The sequence below is a fragment of the Hypanus sabinus genome, chromosome 9 (genome assembly GCF_030144855.1).
Source record: "Hypanus sabinus isolate sHypSab1 chromosome 9, sHypSab1.hap1, whole genome shotgun sequence".
Lineage (NCBI taxonomy): Eukaryota > Metazoa > Chordata > Chondrichthyes > Myliobatiformes > Dasyatidae > Hypanus > Hypanus sabinus.
The window spans coordinates 36,889,772-36,909,309 of NC_082714.1; the positions used below are offsets into that span (position 1 = coordinate 36,889,772).

The 19,538-nt window shown below is 41.2% G+C and overlaps 1 protein-coding gene across 2 annotated transcripts in view; it reads right to left on the reverse strand.

The window, feature by feature from the left end:
* The window catches only part of card11 (caspase recruitment domain family, member 11), a 305,964-nt gene extending 293,398 nt beyond the window's left edge, over positions 1-12,566 (reverse strand). For both annotated transcript variants that reach the window (XM_059979481.1, XM_059979480.1), the window contains exon 1: positions 12,233-12,566. In XM_059979481.1, the coding sequence (XP_059835464.1) occupies positions 12,233-12,245 (13 nt within the window). In that variant the 5' untranslated portion in view covers positions 12,246-12,566. The remainder of the gene's footprint in view (positions 1-12,232) is intronic.
* Positions 12,567-19,538: the final 6,972 nt, after the last annotated feature.

Sequence of the window (19,538 nt, forward strand, 5' to 3'; positions counted from 1 at the left end):
ATCGAGGGCCTTGCCAATTACTGAGCAAGTCCCACCCTGTTTAGTACTACCAAAATGCAACATTAAACATTTGTTCTTTTTTTTATTAGTTTTTTAATACATTTTCTACATAGCTACAGATAAAAAACCCCAGATCAAAATGAAGAACATTGATACAGTGCAAAAATAAACATACAATAATAATATGATACAAAGAAAGATAACTGAGAAAGCACCCAAATTGAAGGCATGTAAAATTAGTATCCTCCCCAAGCCCTGCAACAAAAAAAAAGAACTCCAGACCAACCACAACACAATATAGAGAATATAAATCAGGACAATCAAACCCCCAAAACTGTAAATACACTTAGCAACAGAAGATATTAATGCCTACTACCAAAAAAAAGGAGCTGAAAGCAAGGGACCAAAAAAAAATCTTAGTTAAGAGGAAGGTTATGAAAGTACTCAATAAAAGGTCCCCAGACCTTATGGAACTTTAAATCCGAATTAAGAACTGAATAATGAATTTTTTCAAGGTCTAACCAGGCCATAATATCGTTAAGCCATTGAGCATGCGTGGGCGGGGCAACATCTCTCCATCTAAGGAGGATTAAACATCTAGCCAGGAGAGGGGCAAAAGATAATATTCGACACTTAGTCGAACTCAGACGTAAATCTGTCTCACCTCAGAAACAGAACAAAGCAATTAAAGGGTTAGGTTCTAGGTGGTGATTCAGAATATACGATAACATTATGAAGACATCTTTCCAAAATTTCTCCAAGCTAGGACAAAACCAGTACATATGAATGATTGAGGCCTCGCCCCTTTTGCATTTATCACAAAGCGGACTAATGTTAGGGTAAAATCGAGATAATTTAGATTTAGACATATGGGCTCTATGAACAATCTTAAACTGTAAAAGGCAATGATGAGCACAAAGAGAGGTTGAATTAACTGATTTGAGAATCGAGTCCCAAGTCTCATCAGATAAGGAGGTATTTAAATCATGCTCCCATGCCATTTTAATTTTATCCACAGGGGCACGTCGAAAGGCTGCTAATTTATCACGAATAAGTGATATTAAACCTTTACCTAGTGGATTAATAGAAAGAAATAAGTCCATAACATTTTTCTCAGGCATTTCAGGAAAGTTAGGAATTAAAGGAATAAATAAAGTGTCTAATTTGGAGATATCTAAAAAAATGAGCATTGGGCAGATTGAACTTCGCAGAGAGCTGTTGAAAAGAAGCGAAGCGATTATCAATAAAAAGATCTTCAAAATGCCCTTCCTATACCAATCATGGATTGCTGAGTCATACGTAGTAGGTTAAAAAAAAAGGTGATTATGTAAGATAGGGCTAGAAAAGGAAAAACCATGGAAACCATAAAATTTCCTAAACTGAGCCCATATATGCAAAGTGTGTCTAACAAGAGGATTAGCTATTAATCTGGACAAGCTACTAGGGAGTGCAGAGCCAAGAAGTGCAGAGATAGATAATTCTTTAGTGGAGCTCAACTCCATTGCCACCCATTCGGGTGGCATTCGGGTTGGCCATGGAAAAAAGACCAAAAGGTAGCACAACGTATATTGGCTGCCCAATAATATAAACGAAAGTTAGGTAAAGCCATGCCACCCTCTTTTTTAGATTCTTGGAGATAAACTTTATTAATTCTAGAGCGCGTATTCTTCCACAGATATGACAAAATAATATAGTCTAAGGAATCAAAAAAAGATTTAGGAATAAAAATTGGGATTGATTGAAATAAATATAAAAGTTTAGGGAGAACATACATTTTAACAACATTAATACAACCTACCAAAGACATAGATAGAGGTGACCATTGTACCAGACTCTGTTTAATAGTTTATGAAAGATTGGCAAAATTTTCACGAAAGAGATCTTTAAACTTCCTTGTGACTGTAATCCCAAGATAAGTAAGTTGATTATGAACTACTTTAAAAGGGAGATCACGAAATGTTAATTCTTGTGCTTCTTTATTAATTGGGAAAAGTTCGCTCTTATGTAAATTAAGTTTATATTCAGAGATCTGGCTAAACTGATCAAGAAGTGAAAACATTAGAGGTAAGGATGTAGACGGATTTGAAAGTAATAAGTCATCAGCATAAAGAGAAACTTTATGCTCAACACCCCCTCTCCAAATCCCAGTCAATTCAGGACAATTTCGAAATGCTGTCGCCAAAGGTTCCATAGCCAAATCAAAGAGAAAGGGACTTAAAGGGCATCCCTGACGGGTGCCACGTTTGAGGTTAAATAACAAGGATTTCTGAAAATTAGTTAAAACAGAGGCAGTAGGACACAAATACAGCAATTTGAATTACACACTTGTTCAATGTCATTTGTTGTTCCCTGGCCCACCTTACCAGTTGATCTAAAACCAGTTCCAACCTTATTCACTGACCACTATATCACCAGTTTGGTGTCACTCACAAACTTGCTAACAATGCCTAGTACATTTCAATCAAATTATTAAAATGTATGAAGAGCAATAGCAGGCAGCATCCAACTGGTTCCAGGCCCTGAATCTGAAAGACAGCCTGTTGTTATTATTCTCCAACTCCTGCTGCCAATCTAACTTTGAATCCAGTTAGCCAGCTTGCCCTGGATCCTATTCTGGACTCTCTCAAGCTCCCTGCAATGTTTTCTTACCTTTCCACAATGTCCCAGATGATAAATCCCAAGGATTTTTATGTGATTTAAAATTTCTTTTATACTGTTGTTATGTTCCAAGATATCAATATGGTCTTCCTTGATTTCTTTAGCCTCCATGACCTTCACAATAAGTGCAGATGAGATGTGTTCAGTTAAAACTTCTACAATCTCCCCTGGTTCCACAAATGCATTACTACATTGATGCTCAAAGGGTTCTATTCTCCTCATGGTTACCTTACACATATTTTGGGTCTGATAAAGTCCTGTTTTGAACTTGCTACTTCAATCAGCATTTCTTCAACCAGATTTCATTCTTGAATAGCTAGGGTTGAAATGTGAATGTGATTTTACAGGGTCTAATCACGAGAGACTGGAGAAGCTGGAAATGTGGGTCAACACACCCAAAATTGAGTTCCTACTGGAGGAACTCAGCAGGTCTCGCAGTATCTATGGAGGGAAGTGAACAGTCTGCACGTCAGACCAAGACCCTTCAGCCATTAACCACTCTCTTTCACCTCCCCCACCCCCATGATCTGCCCATCGGCTTTACCTTCCTCCCTGTATTTCCCTATCTCCTTCCCTTTATTCCATGGGCTACTGTCTTCTCCCATTGGATTCTTTCTTCAGTCCTTTGTCTTCCCCAACTATCACTTCACAGCTTCTCACATTATTTCCTTTACCCCATCCCGCACTCACCTACCTCCCCACTCTCACCTGGATCCACCTATCACCTGCCAGCTCCTGCTCGACCCCTACCCTTACCCTTCTATTCTGGCTTCTGCCCTTTCCAATCCGATGAATGGTCTCAGTCTAAACGTCAACTGTTCACTTTCCTCCATAGACGCTGCCCAGCAGGGTCCAGAGTTGGAATTGAAGATTTCACATAGTATTTCCTTGATTGTAAATCACTGTGCTTCTCCTTAATTAAGTAATTAACGGTGTGTCTTTGCTGATCAACTTCATATTCTCATAACGGGATAAGAGCGAATGTCAGAGACACATCTTTCGGTTTTGAACTAAGGTATGCAGACATCATTAGTGGAGGACTAACACGAGTTATTTATCATGTTCTGATGTTTTGCCAGGAAATGGGTGTCATCAACACTACATTTTCAGAAGCAGAAGTTATCTAGATAGACCTTTTCCTTGGGATATTTAATGAGCAAGGTAGGAACCATGATATGGTAAGCTCATGATGTGCAGAAGGCAGCCTCACGTGACCAATTGTTTTTTCTTTATACACTCCTTTTGTAAGCCAGCCAATGACTACTCCTCTTCTGGAAATGTTTCTTGAGTGCCCCTTGTAACAATAAATCTTGGCCTGATAACAAGCAATATGGGGCATGGGTCATACAAAGCACTGTCTCATTATCCAATATTCAAACAACACAGAATCTCCAAACTAAAAGGAGGCTCCTTCATTCTTTGTTCCTGTTGCTAGTTCTTTGAAAGAGCTTTCTAAAATAATTCTTTCCCTGTATTATCTTTCCCTTCAATTACCTTTCTTTCGTTACTGTTGAATATGTTTTCACAATCCTTTCAGACAATGTTTCCAAATCATAAAAACTCATTATGATAATTTTTCTCTACACCTCATCTCTTCCTGAGTTGTTTATTATATAGATAAACTCTTCTTGAGCTTCCACCCACGTACAGGTATTGATTTTGATAATCTTCATCAGGAATGATGCGTGGGCAAGTCTAGTGAAGTAATATTTATACCCCCATTGTCCATCTCTCCTGATTGGTTAGTCCTCATCCAAATCATGTTTCTGCTGTCCCACCTTGTTTACAATCAAACTCCAGTTTTTACTTTGTCTCTGTTAAAATTCTTTTCCTCTAGTTTTATTTCAATGGCTTCCTTCACCAGGCAGTCCCAAAAGCCATTGGCGCGGCACAGTGGTTTTGTGCTGTCAAAGTCAATCCTATGGCCATTGCAAATGTAATGTTCTGCCAGTGCCACTTTCACTGGGTAACCCAATGGATACACCTTCTGTGCTCCTTGATGGGAACTTCCACTGTGCATTTCCTCTGGTTGATATATGCTGCTCTGCATTCACAGGGAATCTTGTAAATGCCAGCTGTGCAGAGTACCAAGTCATCTTTGACCCATATAAGCTTTGAGAAGGTATCGCTCTAAGTAAGAACCGGCAAAAAGGTGGGAGAGCAGAACCTGATTGGATGAGAGCTATCCAATCAAGAGGTTTGGACAACAGGGTATAATTACCACCAGACTAGATGTGCCCTGATGAACATGGTAGAGTTTGTCATTGAAACGTTGGTTAAAATCGATACCTGTACCCAGCTGGAAGCCTGAGAAGAGTTCATTTGTCATATATGCCAGGAAGGTACTAGATCTTTTTTCTCTCTTCATTACAGATTTCTAACTTATTGTTGTTGACCATTCTGCCAATGGAATAGGTTTCTTACTTACTATCATAAAACTCTCCTTTGATAACCTGTAAGATCGCATCTTAAAGTCAACACTCAGCTTACTGCCAACTGCAGGTTTGTGTGATCTTGCTACCCTCAGAGATAAATTAGTGAGAATATACAGTAGCTCCTGACAGTACCATTTAAAATCAAGTGAAGGGCAAAATGAAATGAGTTACCTCTATATCAATGGGTATTCAATTCTACTAATTCTGAATAGAAATACTTTAATAATGAAATAGTCCTTCCAACCAAAGATGCCCAATAGCTTAAGACATAAAAGGAGGGGGGGAAATCAAAGCAAATACCGAGCCACGGAAGGACAACTGAGAGGGATGATCAATCTTTATGTAAAAGATGCGTTTGGATTTTTTTTTTGAAGATGGACAAGGAAGTGATGAGTGGAAGTGTTAAGGAGGTTGTTGCTTGGAGTGGGAATCTTAGCAAGTACTGTAATAATGGGATGAAGGGTCAACATTATAGCCTGTACTTTACTCAACAAGCTTTTATCGGCAGCACAGTTGCAGGCGAATCAACACAAGAGGCCACATGCAGTAGCAAGGGCAAATAAAAATAAGGCAGGGACAAGTGGCATGGCCATTATTGGATTAGGCCAGTGTTAGGACATCATGTTACAACTAAACAAACGTTGGTGCAACCACACTGGGAGTGCAATTTTGACGATCTTGCTCTGGGAAGGATGCCATTACATTTGAAAAGATGCAGAAAGGATTCACAAAAATATTCCCAGGACTGGAGGGCTCAAGTTATAAGAAAGACTGGATAAGCTGGAACATCTTTTCCCCTCGAGCATTCTTATTTTCACAAAATATCTTTATTTAGCCACACTTGACAAATAGAAACTTCATAACAGAAGTTGATTTAGATTCACTAATCCATGATGATCAGAAACTTAAATCTATAGCCCTCTCTTTTCCCCGTATTCAAAGATTCAAAGTACATTATCAATGTATGTATGCAGTATACAACCCTGATATTCATCTTCCCACAGACAGCTATGAAACAAAGAACACCATGCATGGAACCCGTTCAAAGAAAACATCAAACACCAAAGGCGCCATGAAGAGAACAAATCATGGAAATGGCAAGAAACAAATTATTATCACACAGAATATTAAACATCTAACTGCAGAGTCCGTGAAACAGTCCAGGAATGTCCAGTTTAGTTCAGATCAGTTCAATACAACGCTATGTAATTCATTGACGGCAGGCCTCAGACCAGTTACCCCAATCAAAATTGCAATTAAACAAGTAACCAGAAATACATAAAACATGAACTGCAGAGTACTTTTAAAAAGGAGTCCTGATCGTACTGATCAAACCTTGCCCGGGACCCAAGACTCCTGCACGTTCCTCTGACCGCAGCGGGTGTGAGGGAGAGGAAGGCTGGCGAACAGAGGTTCAAAGATTCTGACAGTGCTGAACACCAGCTCGCCTTCCACTCTTCCCCGTAGATTTCAATCTTGCCCGACACTTAAATCAGTGAGTTGGTCAAGAATAAGAGCAAATCATGGGTTAATGCTCTGCCAGTATGCACATTCTGTTCTCAATCTCGCTTTTACCATACTGAATTCCCTCGGACACAATGAAAGCACAGATTACTCAGCTGGCCAAAAAACACATATTTTAAAACGTAAATTACACGCTCCAATATTTAAAAGAAGAAGGAGAATAAGAAGTGACTTTGTTGACAGTCTGCAGGACGTCACCATTAGTTTCATTGGCTGCTGGTGCCATCTTGCTCACAGGATGCCTTGATAAATTTAGTTTTTGTTTCCATCGAGGAATATAGTGAAAAGAGAAGTGTGGATTTAGATCTCTTTCAGATTTAATATTAAAATTTGCCAAGCATTGGCTGCCATTTGTAGAAAATTTCTACCTTCTCCTTGCAAGTAGAAGTATTCAAACTTTACAGCATGTCAAATTGTCAAACAGCAAGGAAGTTGGATAAATTCACACTGTGAAATTCATGCTTATTATCAAGTATCCTGTTTATGATCTCATCTTGTTTTCTCTGCATTCCCATCAACTCTTCCAAAATTCTACACACCAATTAAGAGTGGTCAATTGCATGCCATTTGGTAGAAAACCCGTCCTCTTAAGAGGATCACATGTAATCACAGGAAAAGATGTACAAACTCCACACGCAATGCCGAAGGTCAGGATTGAACCTGGGTCACTGGAGCTGTGAAGTAACACTTCTACTCATCGTGCCACATGCTGGCTGCTAAACCTCCTAATCCACAAACGAGGTTGTTCTCTCTCTATGCTGTATTATTTTGAAAGCATCAATCTCATCACCGCTTGAACTTTGAAATGCGAAGAAGGACAAGCTTAGTTTGTGCTGATGAAGGAGCTTTATTTCTATGGCCCCTTGGTGATGCAATCATTTCACAAGATAATGAGCAGGAAAAGTACTTTATTTTCAATAGAGTGGGCCAGCTTATGAGAATGGTCACTGGTGCCAAAATCAAAAGTCTATCTGTCCCAGACATGAAACTTGTAACACTTCCCCATGTTGCCAAAGTAAAAAGGAGAAATTTCAGTTGCATCTTCTCTCACAGTTAACGTTTTGACATGTTTATTTGTAACAGAAACCTTGAAATCCACACATGACTCTGATCAATCTACAATGCTTTGGCCTCATTTCTCTCACCTTTTTCATAATGGAAACCGGCTCAAACAATGATCAGTGTGTTTCTGCAGAATTTTATTACTTGAGCACTTATAACACTAGATGATTCATATTGCTTCAATTTTAGTCATATTTTATACAGTTACTCAGTTGCATGAGCAACTCTCTCCTGTTTTATAGTTTAAACTGCTGGAGAAATCTGTAAAAAAAAATGCTAAATGTCACTAACATTGCAAACCATTCAAAAAACATGAGTAATCAATCCTATATGAATGCTCTGGAAAATGTTGAAACATAAAACATCAGTTAAAATTAAATTATTTTCAACAAATTAAGACATTAATGTATACACAACTAATTTTAAAAATGGAAATAATCCTGTACATAGTTACTATAAGGAGAGGTTGGATAGGCTGGGACTGATTTTCCGGGAGCAAAGGAGGATGAAGGTGACCTTAGAGAGGTTTACAAAATCATAAAGTGGGTAGATTAAGGTAGATGGTCAGTCTTTTTCCAAAAAGTAGAGGAGTCTAAAACTAGCAGTCTTAGATTTAAGACGCAGGAAGAAACAGTGAAAGGGGATGCAAAGAGCAAGTTTTTCCCATACAGAGGGTGGTAGATATATGGAATGAGCTGCCAAAGGAAGTGGTGGAGTTTGGTACAATTGCAATATTTTAAGAGATATTTGGACAGGTTCATGGATGGGAAAAGTTTAAAGGGACATGGCCCAAATGCAAGCAAATGACACTAGCCCAGGAAGGTAATTTGGTCAGCACACATGGGATGAGCCAAATGCTTTATTGCTGTATGACTTAACCTCATAATTCACAGCTGTTTGTGGCCTTTCAAAAGGATAGGCTAACTGTTCATGGCAAAACTTAGTCAGCAAGCACTGGGGAATTCAGCAAATTCATGCACTACGATTAGATTACACATGGAGGCCAATATTGGAATGCAGCCAGGAAGTAATCAGCAGAACTCAACTCAGGACTTCAGTGCTCACTTGCAAGCCACAAACTTGCTGACATCCACAAGGGTAAACAATGGTAATTCACCGTAGAACTGCCAACACTTCCGAACAAGCTCAGGCCCAATGTTGCAGTAGATGATCTAAACTAGTATCATTCATTCCAGAAGCAAAACATTCATCATAAACTTTCGCTATTGGTTCTCAAGTGCTAGCAATTGCTGTTCTTCCAACCATTCATTGATCCGAGCTGGCTGATTCATTTGACCAGGTCAAAAACATCAACAAGTGAACATTTAATTGAGTTTACCATCATCAAAAAATAATCATCATATCTGAGAAATTATCCACTAACAGTGCCAGTACTCACTTTAATAACGATAACAGTATTCCAAACTTCATATCCATCCTAAGCCTTATGTCAGTGTACAATCTAAATGGTGGGCATGTAATCAAAAGTCCAAACTTCTGAAAATATAGTCCTGTAACTAAATAATAAGAAGCTAGGTAGACAAAGGTGGACTCACTTATTTTACTTCCTCACTGTGTGTGTAGTGAACTAATTCCCTTTGGGTCCTAATGAAACCAGCTTAGCTCAAAGCAGAACAAATACATTGCCTTGGTCATGTTATGGAACTGAACTGTCCATTTGTTAGATTATATAATTATCATTGGGATTACCACATGAAACTATTATCCAAAATGCACTGACACTCAGAAGCTAAGATTTAAGTAAGGTCCCAATGTAGCAATTTGTCATTGGGGCAAATAGGTAAATGTTTCATAGAAATCTGAGATCTCAAATGATCTGTTTTAAAAAGTTGTGGATGCTGGGACAATTGACTTCTTGAGCCTCAATGACAGATTAATTTGTTTAGGTGTACAACTCAGAAGGAGCTGAGGCCCATTAAAGTAGCTGAGGTATAGCTCAGCAGGTTCCAGCTACTTGGCAGAGCAGGCATGTGAGATGTAATGGCCTATTCCTATCCTGTATACATAACTTAATAGGCATTGTTGTTTATCCTGGTAAATATTTGTTAAAATGTATTAAGTATATGCTTCCTCACATATGAATTTATTTTAAAGCCAGAAGTAAAAGTTTATACTAAGTTAATTTGTAATAATATCGAGAAATATGTAAATAGCAGAAGAAAGTAAAACTTGAAAAATTAGGTGGAGTTATGCCTTAATTCCAAGCTGTGTCACTGTCCATGTCTTCATGTGAGGATTTGAAGAAATTCATCAGCCTCTTTCATTCAACATACCACATTCCAGCAACAATGTATTTTGCTCAGCACTGTATATCCAAGGGTTTCCAGTTGGAATTTGCTCACAGCTTAATTATTTTTCTCTAATTTGACCCTTAAGCTTCATTGACAGATATTGGACTGGGTTTATCATTTATAAGGTTCACCAGCATGGTCACTGATTAGTACAACTTTTTAAAAAAAATGTTACAATATTTAATCTAGGCTGTACGCAAGATTTACTTTTAAAGTGCAATCTAATTTAAAAAGCTTCACCATTTTTTTTGCTCAAAGTGAACAGTACTATTCTGTTGATATCAGTTACAGGAACTTTGCAACATGTTAATTTCAGAATGGACAACCAAAGAGCCTGATTCTTTGTGAGGTACGGTTCAAAACTAATATATGCTCAGTAACCGAAAGTAAATAAAATGCACACAAAGGCCTAAAACTGCTTGTCTTGGTAGATTTATTATCAAGATTTATTAAACAGGACACAAATTTGTAGAGGGCAAGCAAAAAGCATTATTTATGATGAATTCTATGATAAAACTATTCTGAACTGTATTTTGCTTGCTGAAGTCGTAACCACTGTTCTCCGTTCCATATACTTTACTATTAAGGAAGCAAGCTTACTATTTCTGACTCTCTAGCAAAGAAAGGAAAAATGGAAGGAGGAAGAGGAAGAAAAAGACATATATTGTTTGTTTCTAGTAAAGACATGATGATATCCAATATTATATAAATCTTGTATGTCACAAACAGTACAGAGTTACCTGATCTCAGGTTAATTCACATCCTGTATTTAAGAAAGAAAAAGTCAAGATCCCAAAACTGGGATCCAATGATTCCTAAAAAAACCTGTGGGTGATGGGGGTGAGGACACAATGGCATCCAGTCAAGCTTCTTTCAACCATGTAATACTTTGTCAACACTCATATAATAAGCTTGTGCACTAAGATTACTATTTGGAAGAATTATTGAAGTGAAACCTGAAAATTTAAGAATTACAGTTGACAATTCAAGCCCTTGAGGAGTCACAAGAAAATGGTGGAAGCATCCATGCTCAAAGGGACAATGAGCAATAAAAGGGAACTCTCAGTTAAAAGCCAAATAAACATTGCACACACAAATAGAATTCACTGTTATTTTGTTACAAATCTTAATTTGTGTCAGCTGTGGCTGAGTGGGAAGTACTTTCACCTCAGAGATTTTAGCTCAAGAGTGATGGTTCCTGCACAATACCAAAGCACTTCTGGAATTGCCATCTTTAAAAAATTAAAACAAGCCCCAGCATACGCTCCTGTCAACGGCACTACTTTGAAGATCAAATGGGTTATTTATGGATAAATTTGTCCCTCAGTCAACATGCACTGATAACCCAAATAACTAATAATACTACATTGCTGAGTGCTCAGTGGGCACAAATTAGCCGTTTCATATCCTGACTTACAAAAGTGACTGCAATGGTAGCTAATTGACTGTAGATCACTTTGGGATGTTCTGAGGGTATGAAAGCTGCACTGTAAGTTCAACTGTTTCCTAAGTCTCCTGAGACATTGCAGCTTTAAAAGGAGCCATTAATGGCATATAAATCAGATCTACAGTTGTTATATCCACGAAGTACTTGAAAAACAGATGCCCAACATCATATAGTCCCAGTGCAGCAGAGCTTTAATACACTTATGCAAGAAGCAGCTCATAAAAGCAAACTATTCCTACTCACAGATTAGCTCTATTAGTCAAAAGCAGTGTGCAATTATTGTAGATATCATACTAAATTTCAACTGGCTGATTCAAGCTTTTATTCCAACTTAATTCCAAACCTAACCTATTTCTATTAAGGCAAATATATATATAATATAGTATCACAGGTACCAATTAAAGCGTGTTTCAATCTTTGAGAAAAAAATGTATTTACCACCACACAGTTCATTTCACTCAGCAAGTTTTTCATATTTTTAAACCAAACTATTCCCTATTGAGCTTTTCGAAAGAAGAACCATTTTGCACGGATGACCTCTGATAAACCCCCTTCTCTCGCTGAGTGAGTGAAATTACTCGCTCCCAAGATGAAGTGCACAACTCCTCCAAGGGCTCATTCTCGAAACAAAGTTTGAGCGCAGTCGAAGACATGACACACTGCGTTTACTTTTCGAGCGGTAAAGTTGAAACAACCGATATAAACTAACTTCACGTGATTGTATTTAGTTAATCATGGTCCATACCTAAATACCTGATGCCGACACAAATATTGCATAAAGAGCGTAGACTCACCTTTCAGAGTCATGTTCACTAACTTCTCACTTCTCAACTGCTCCGCGGCTTGGTCTTCATGCTTGCTTCGATCACAGCAGGTGAAGGAGCCCAGTTGTTTGAGTCGAGTGCTTCAGGCTGATCGGGTTGGAGCTCCGGGCTTTGACGAAATAAAACCCACATTGCTTCAGAGCTGCTATCGGGCTTGTGGGCGGAGAATTGTAAAACCGCACTGACACACATTAAAATACAGAGGAACCCATGCGAGCTGAGAATTTCCGTGTGCAGAGCTGTAGGACCCCTTGATCAGAGACTTTGCAGACAACAACTCGGGCTGCATTAAGTAAACTACGGTGCCTTTTATGTGCCGTTCAAAGTCCGGCCGCTGCCTCCGCGGCTGCAGTCTGACTGCTCCCGGGGAGTTTGTACAGTTCTCCATCACGAGAAGCTGTAGTAGTAGATGGGACGGCTTCATAGCGTTGCCCTTGGCCTATTTAAAGGGTGGCCTCGGGTGTCTAGCTGTGTGGGGGAGGGGGAGGGGTAAAGTGCACTCCTGGGAAACTTTATTGAAAGTCAGTAATGCCCCAAACCTGCAGAATATCCCGGGGAACTGGTGCAGTAAATCCTGTGACTAACTCCACTCAGACATGGCAGACCCTGTGCTTTCTGAGTACATGAGGAGTGTATGAATATGTGTGTGTTGCTCCTGGAGGATTCAGGTGAGTTCCGGCAATGTCTCATCGCTTCTGATGCAGAGAAGCAATTGGCGTGGGCGCAACACGGCTCTCTTCTTGTGCAGCATCCCTGGCTCCTGGAGAACCAGAGTAACAGTGTCTCTGTAACCACCAACATCCAACAGCTCAATGAGGTGATCCACTCTCTCTCTCTGCTCCAGCAGCTCATCCAGCTGTTTCCTGATCACATTTCGCAGTTCCTCAAGGGATCAAGATGGCTTCCACAGTACTGACCAAATCTTCAGCTGGAGCAGTGTAAGATTGTATAGAAGCAGAACGAGTACGAGACTGTAAGATATAGGAGCTGAGTCTGCTCCGACAGTCATTATCCTTCCCAACCCTATTCTCCTGCCTTCTCCTGGTAATCTTTGACATCCTTATGAATTAAGAATCTAATGATTTCTGCTTTAAGCAAAAAGTGACAGTGGACATTTTGGGCCCAAACCCTTCTGCAGGGCTTGGGCCCAAAACATCAACTGTACTCTTTTCCACAGATGCTGCCTGGCCTGCTGAGTTCCTCCAGCGTTTTGCGTGTGTTGCTCAGATTTCCAGCATCTGCAGATCTTTCTCTTGTTTGTGATTTGAACTTCTGCTTTAAGTATACCCAGCAACCTGGCCTCCACAGCCATCTGTGGCAAAGCTGTGCCTCCACAGCAGCTGTGTGTAACCAGTGTGGTGAGGCCATTGCCAGCCATCAGCGAAGATGTGCGCTTCTAAAGTGCAAGAGCATGGATGTGTGCTTCATGTTTCTAATTACCTCTTGCAGCTAATGAGGCAAGCTTGGTAATCCAATAACCATCCAACTGTCACTCTGCACCAGTCTAACCCTAACAGCATTCCAATTAAGGACTGATCTGGGTCCTTTAGGGCAGTATGGATGTGCAGATTCCCACTTATCTAACATGCTCACCCTTCACAGAGTCAGTCTCGGAGATGCTGTGTGAGGTGTGAGACAATGACATACTGTGGTTTTCATCTGCATTATCCCCCTCCTATTAAATTCCATTTGTTGCCCCTCTCATGCTTCTGTGCCTTCTGAGAAGGGGCGACACTGACAGCCTCTCTGAACCCTGCAAACACAAAATAGAAGACAACTGCATGTAAGTTTTGGCCAAAACACTTTCGTGGTGAGACAGCAGTACAAGGAATAGTGAGAGTGATTTTTTTTTTAAATAGCAGATGTGGGAAATCTGGAAAATAGACTTGGAAATAGACACAAAATGCTGTAGGAACACTTCCCATCTTGGAGTTCAGAAAAGCAAAGTTTTTGCTTCAGGAGTCTGATGTTGGGTGTGTGGACAATGTGGCCAACCCGTTCAAAGGGTGATGGGAGATTCAGTGCATAAATGCTGGCCTTGCAGAGACCTGGCATCGCTTTGCTTTGCTGAATATAATGTTTTATGCAGACAGCATTGATCCCTGCATTCATCCCATGTACCTTTCTAAGAGTCTCTTAAAAGACCCGATTGTATCTGACTCCACCACCATCACTGGCAGTGCATTTCAGCCCAGGGAAAAGGCCTCTGGTTACCCAAATGATCAATGCCTCTCATCATCTTATACACCTCTATCAAGTCACCTCTCATCTTCTGTCACTCAAAGGAGAAAAGGCCAAGTTCACTCAAACTATTCTCATAAGGTACACTCTCCAATCCAGGTAACATCCTTGTAAATCTCCTCTGCACTCTCTCTATAGTATCCACATCATTCCTGTAGTCAGGTGACCAGAACTGAACACAGTACTTCAAGTGGGATCTGACTAAAATCTTATATAGCTGTAACATTACCTCCTGGCTCTTGAACTCAATCCCACAGTGATGAATGCCAACACACTATACATCTTTTTAACAACACTGCCAAGCTGCGCAGCAGCTTTGAGTGTCCTATGGATATGGACTGTAAGATCTCTCTGATCCTCCACACTGTCAAGAGACTTACCTTTAATACTATACTATAATCTGCCTCCAAATTTGACCTACCAAAATGAATAACTTCACACTTATCAAGGCTGAACTCCATCTGCCACTTCTCAGCCCAGTTCTGCATTCTATCTGACAACCTTCCAGACTAACCACAACACCACAGACTATCCACAATTCCTTCAACCTTTGTGTCATCAGCAAACTTACTAACCCACCCTTCTACTTCTTCATCCAGGTTATTTATGAAAAATCACAAAGAGGAGGGGTCCAAGAACAGATCCCTGTGGAACACCACTGGTCACTGACCTCCATGTGGATTAAGAACCATCTACAACCACCGTTTGCCTTCTGTGGGCAAGCTAATTCTGGATCCACAAAGCAAGGTCTCCTTGGATCCCATGCCTCCTTAATTTCTAAATGAACCTTGCATGAGGAACCTTATCAAATGCCTTACTGAAATCAATATAAGTTACATCCACAGCTCTACCTTCATCAATGTGTTTTGTTACATCCTCAAAGAATTTAATCAGGCTCGTAAGGAATGACCTGCCCTTGATGAAGCCATGCTGACTATCCCTAATCAGATTATGTCTCTCCAAATGCTCATAAATACTGCCTCTCAGGATCTTCTCCAACAACTTGCCCACTACTGAAGTAAGACTCACTGGTCTATAATTTCCTGGATTATCTCTACTCCCTTTTTTTGAACAAGGGAACAACATTTGCAACCCTCCAATCCTCCAGTACTTCTCCCGTCCCCATTGATGATGCAAGGATCATTGCCAGAGGCTCAGCAATCTCCTCCCTGTAGCCTGGGGTATAAATCATCCCAGTCCCGGTGATTTAACTAACTTAATGTTTTTTTTTAAATTCCAGCAAATCCAGCAGTTAATGTTGAGATGCTCAAGTGTTTCAGCCTACTTTAAGTCATATCCACAATTGCAAAGGTCCTTTTCCCTGGTGAATACTAGAGCTCTAATGATACTTAGTTTCTTGAACCTTTCATAAACTTGTCTTTTCTTCTTAATTTGATATTCCACATCCTTTGTTCTTTTACCCTACCATCCTTTCCCCGCCTCAATGGAACATACCTATACAGAATGCCATGCAGATGTTCCCTGAACATTTGCCGCATTTCTGCCGTGCATTTCCCTGAGAACATCTGTTCCTAATTTATGCTCCCAAGTTCCTGGCTAATAGCATCATATTTCCCCCTACCCAATTAAACGTTTTTCCAAATTGTCTGCTCCTGTCCCTCTCCAGCACTACCTCCAAGATGCTCTCCCACTGAGAGATCTGACACCTGACCAGGCTCATTTCCCTATACCAAATCAAATACAGCCTCTCCTCTAGTTTGCATATCTACATATAGTATCGGGAAACCTTCCTGTACACAGCTAACAAACTCCATCTTAACCCCTTGCTCTGAGGAGATGCCAGTCAATATTAGGAAAGTTAAAATCACCATCACAACAACCATATTAGTTTTGCACTGTTCTAGATTCTGCCTCCCTATCTGCTCCTTGACATCCCTGTTACTGTTGGGGGGGTTTATAAAAAGTGCCCAGTAGAATTATTGCTGCCTTCCTATTTCTGCCTTCCACCCAGACTGACTCAATAGATAACCCCTCCATGACTTCCTCCTTTTCAGCAGACATGACTCGATCCCTGCTAAGCAATGCTATACCCCACCACCCCACCTCTTTTGCCTTCCCCCTTGTACTTTTCGACTCTGAACAGCCATTCCTGCCCCTGAGACATCCAAGTCTCTGTAATGGCCACAACATCATAGTTCCACATATTGACCCATGCTCTAAGTCCATCTGTCTTGTTTATGATACTCCTTACATTAAAATAGACACATCTCAAAGCTTTGCTCAATCATCTGCCTATCCTTCCTCACAAACTCCCTACAAGCTGTCTCTACTTGTGCACTACTGCCCCATCCTCTGCCTCTTCTCTTTGGTCCCCACCCCTCCTGCAAATCTAGTTTAAACCCTCCCCAATAGCATTAGCAAACCTCCCCACCAGGATATTGGTCCCCTTCGGAATTAAGTGCAACCTGACCCTTTTGTATAGTTAACACCTGGCCCAGAAGAGGTCCCAATGATCCAGAAATCTGAATCCCTGCCCCCTGCTCCAATCCTTCAGCCACACATTTATTCTCAACCTCATTCTATTCCTATACTCACTGTCACGTGGCACAGGCAACAATTCTGAGATTACTGCTCATGATCCTGCTTCTCAGCTTCCTTCCTAACTCTGCTTTCAGGACCTCCTCCCTCTTTCTACCCATGTCATTGGTACCAATATGTACCACAACTTCTGGCTGCTCACCCTCCCATTTCAGGATATTGTGGATGCATCCAGAAACATCATGAACCCTGGCACCCGAGAGGCAAACTACCATCCATGTTTGTTTTTCACGCCCACAGAATCACCAGTCTGCCCTCCTAACTATAGAGTCCCCTGTTACTGCTGCTATCTTCTTCCATTCCCTACCCTTCTGAGCCACAGGGCCAGACTCTGTGCAAGAAGCGCAGCTGCTTTTGCTTTCCCCCAAGTAGGTCAACCTCCCAACAGCACTCAAAATGGAGTACTTACTGTTAAGGGAGATGGCCACAGGGCTGCTGTCCACTACCTGAAGTTCTCCCTTCCCTGTCCTGATGGTCACCCTCCTATCGATCATCTCCTTACTCCCCCTAACAAGCCATAGGTCATCGAGCTGGAGCCCCATTTCCCTAACTTGGTCTCTGAGAAGCTGAAGCTCAATGCGCCCGGCACAGATGTGGCCAAGGCTGGAAGTTCCCCGAATATCCCACATCGGATACCCAGAGCAGAAAATGGGCCTTGCGGTCATACCGACTATTCTTAAGTTAGAGGGAAAAAGAGATATGAAAGTGTCTTACCTTGCCTAGCCCCATCCTCGCCAAAGCCCCAATGAGCCAAAACACTACTACTCTGTCTCACACAACTCCGACGACCGCTTCACTGGGCAGTGTCTCCTTTTTATCCTGGAACCTTCTCAGTGGCCTTGTGCGATGACGAATTACTGCTCTTTTTGGAGCATCCAGGAAGCTTGGGTTCATTGTAGGGTCCTCCTTGGGGAGCAATGGGGCAATGAAGCACTTTAAAGGGTGATGTACCTGTAGCAGAGGAAAAATGTAGATTGTGGGACAACTTGGCCCAGAGGAGATGCTTCTTCCAAGCAGAAGAGTTAGAGGCAGCAAAGCATTGAAGAACATTCTCCACTTGCTGAATGGCTCTTTATGAAAGTCCATTGGTCTGCCGATGAAAGACAGAGGACAAGCTCAAGGCATGGAGGAGGGAGCAGAAGGCTTGCTAGAAGTGGGAGACAAATTGTGGTATCCAATCCCACACAATATCCTGTGGAAAGCCATAGAGGTGAACTACAAATGGGAGAACCAAGTCCACAGTCTCAGTGCCTGATGGAAGCTTGGGGAGGACAATGATGTGGGCCATCAGAGAGAATCATAGCCCCACAAACCTGTAAGAAAATATCTGGCAGTGTGGGATCATGGACATCCAGACCAGTAGGGGCCGCAGGAGCCCAGAAGGCCACTACTTAATGGAATTGGACAGTGTGTACTGAGAGCAGGCTGTAATGAACTAATGTATATCTGCAATCATGTTGGACCAGAAGAGGTGTTGCAGAAAATCCAGAGTCCATCATGTGACTAGATGGCCAGATAGGGACGAGGAGTGAGTCTACTGGGGGGCCTCAGAGCAAACAGTTGCCAGCACGTACATGTAATTGTCAGATGTTTCGGCCAGAGCAGGCTTATGACATAAGGCCTGGCGGATCTGGTTCTCAAGGTCCCAGACAATCAGAGTGAGGATGTGGAAGGGTGGAACGATGGGCTGAGGGTCAGTCTCCATTTCAGCATGGTTGAACTGTTGTGACAGGACAGCCACCTTTTTGTTCTTGAAACTGGATGGCAGACCAGGTTATCTGGGAGGTAGGTAACTTGGTGAGGGAGGTGAGAGGAGCAACAATTTGGTGGTAGTTTCTGATCAAACAGCAGTAGAAGTTGTAGGAGACCAGGAAGCCATGTAGCTATTTGAGGTAGCATGGTTGTGGCCATTCAACAATGGGGTGCACTGTCTTTTGGCCATGCTTATGGCTTGGGGTGAAGATGTAACTCAGGAAGGAAATGACTGGGCTGCTGAATTGGCATTTTTCTAATTTGCAGTACTGTACAGTTGGTTTTTGAGGAGACATTGAAGGACTGATTGGATGTTGCATATTTGATCTTGGGGGTCCCTGCAGAAGATGAAAATGTTGTCAAGGTAGTTGAACAGAACCCTGTGCAGCATATCTCAAAAGATCTTGGTAATGAAGGTTTGGGAGCTTGGAAAATGGCAGGACTGCTGGAAAGTACAAAAGGCATCACCAGGTATTAATATTGGCCGTGGGTGTTAGGAAGACAGTTAGGAAGACTGTCTTCCACTTATCCCCCTGGCAGATGCAGATCAAGTTGTATGCATTCCGTTGATCCAGGTTTGTGGAAATCTGCACCATGCAGACTGTTTCACTATCCATTAAGGGGAGAGGGTAGTGATTCTTAATGGTGATTGTGTTGAGTCCACAACTGTCAATGCAAGGACAAAGACCCCATCTTTCTTTTTGATAAAGAAGAATCATGCACC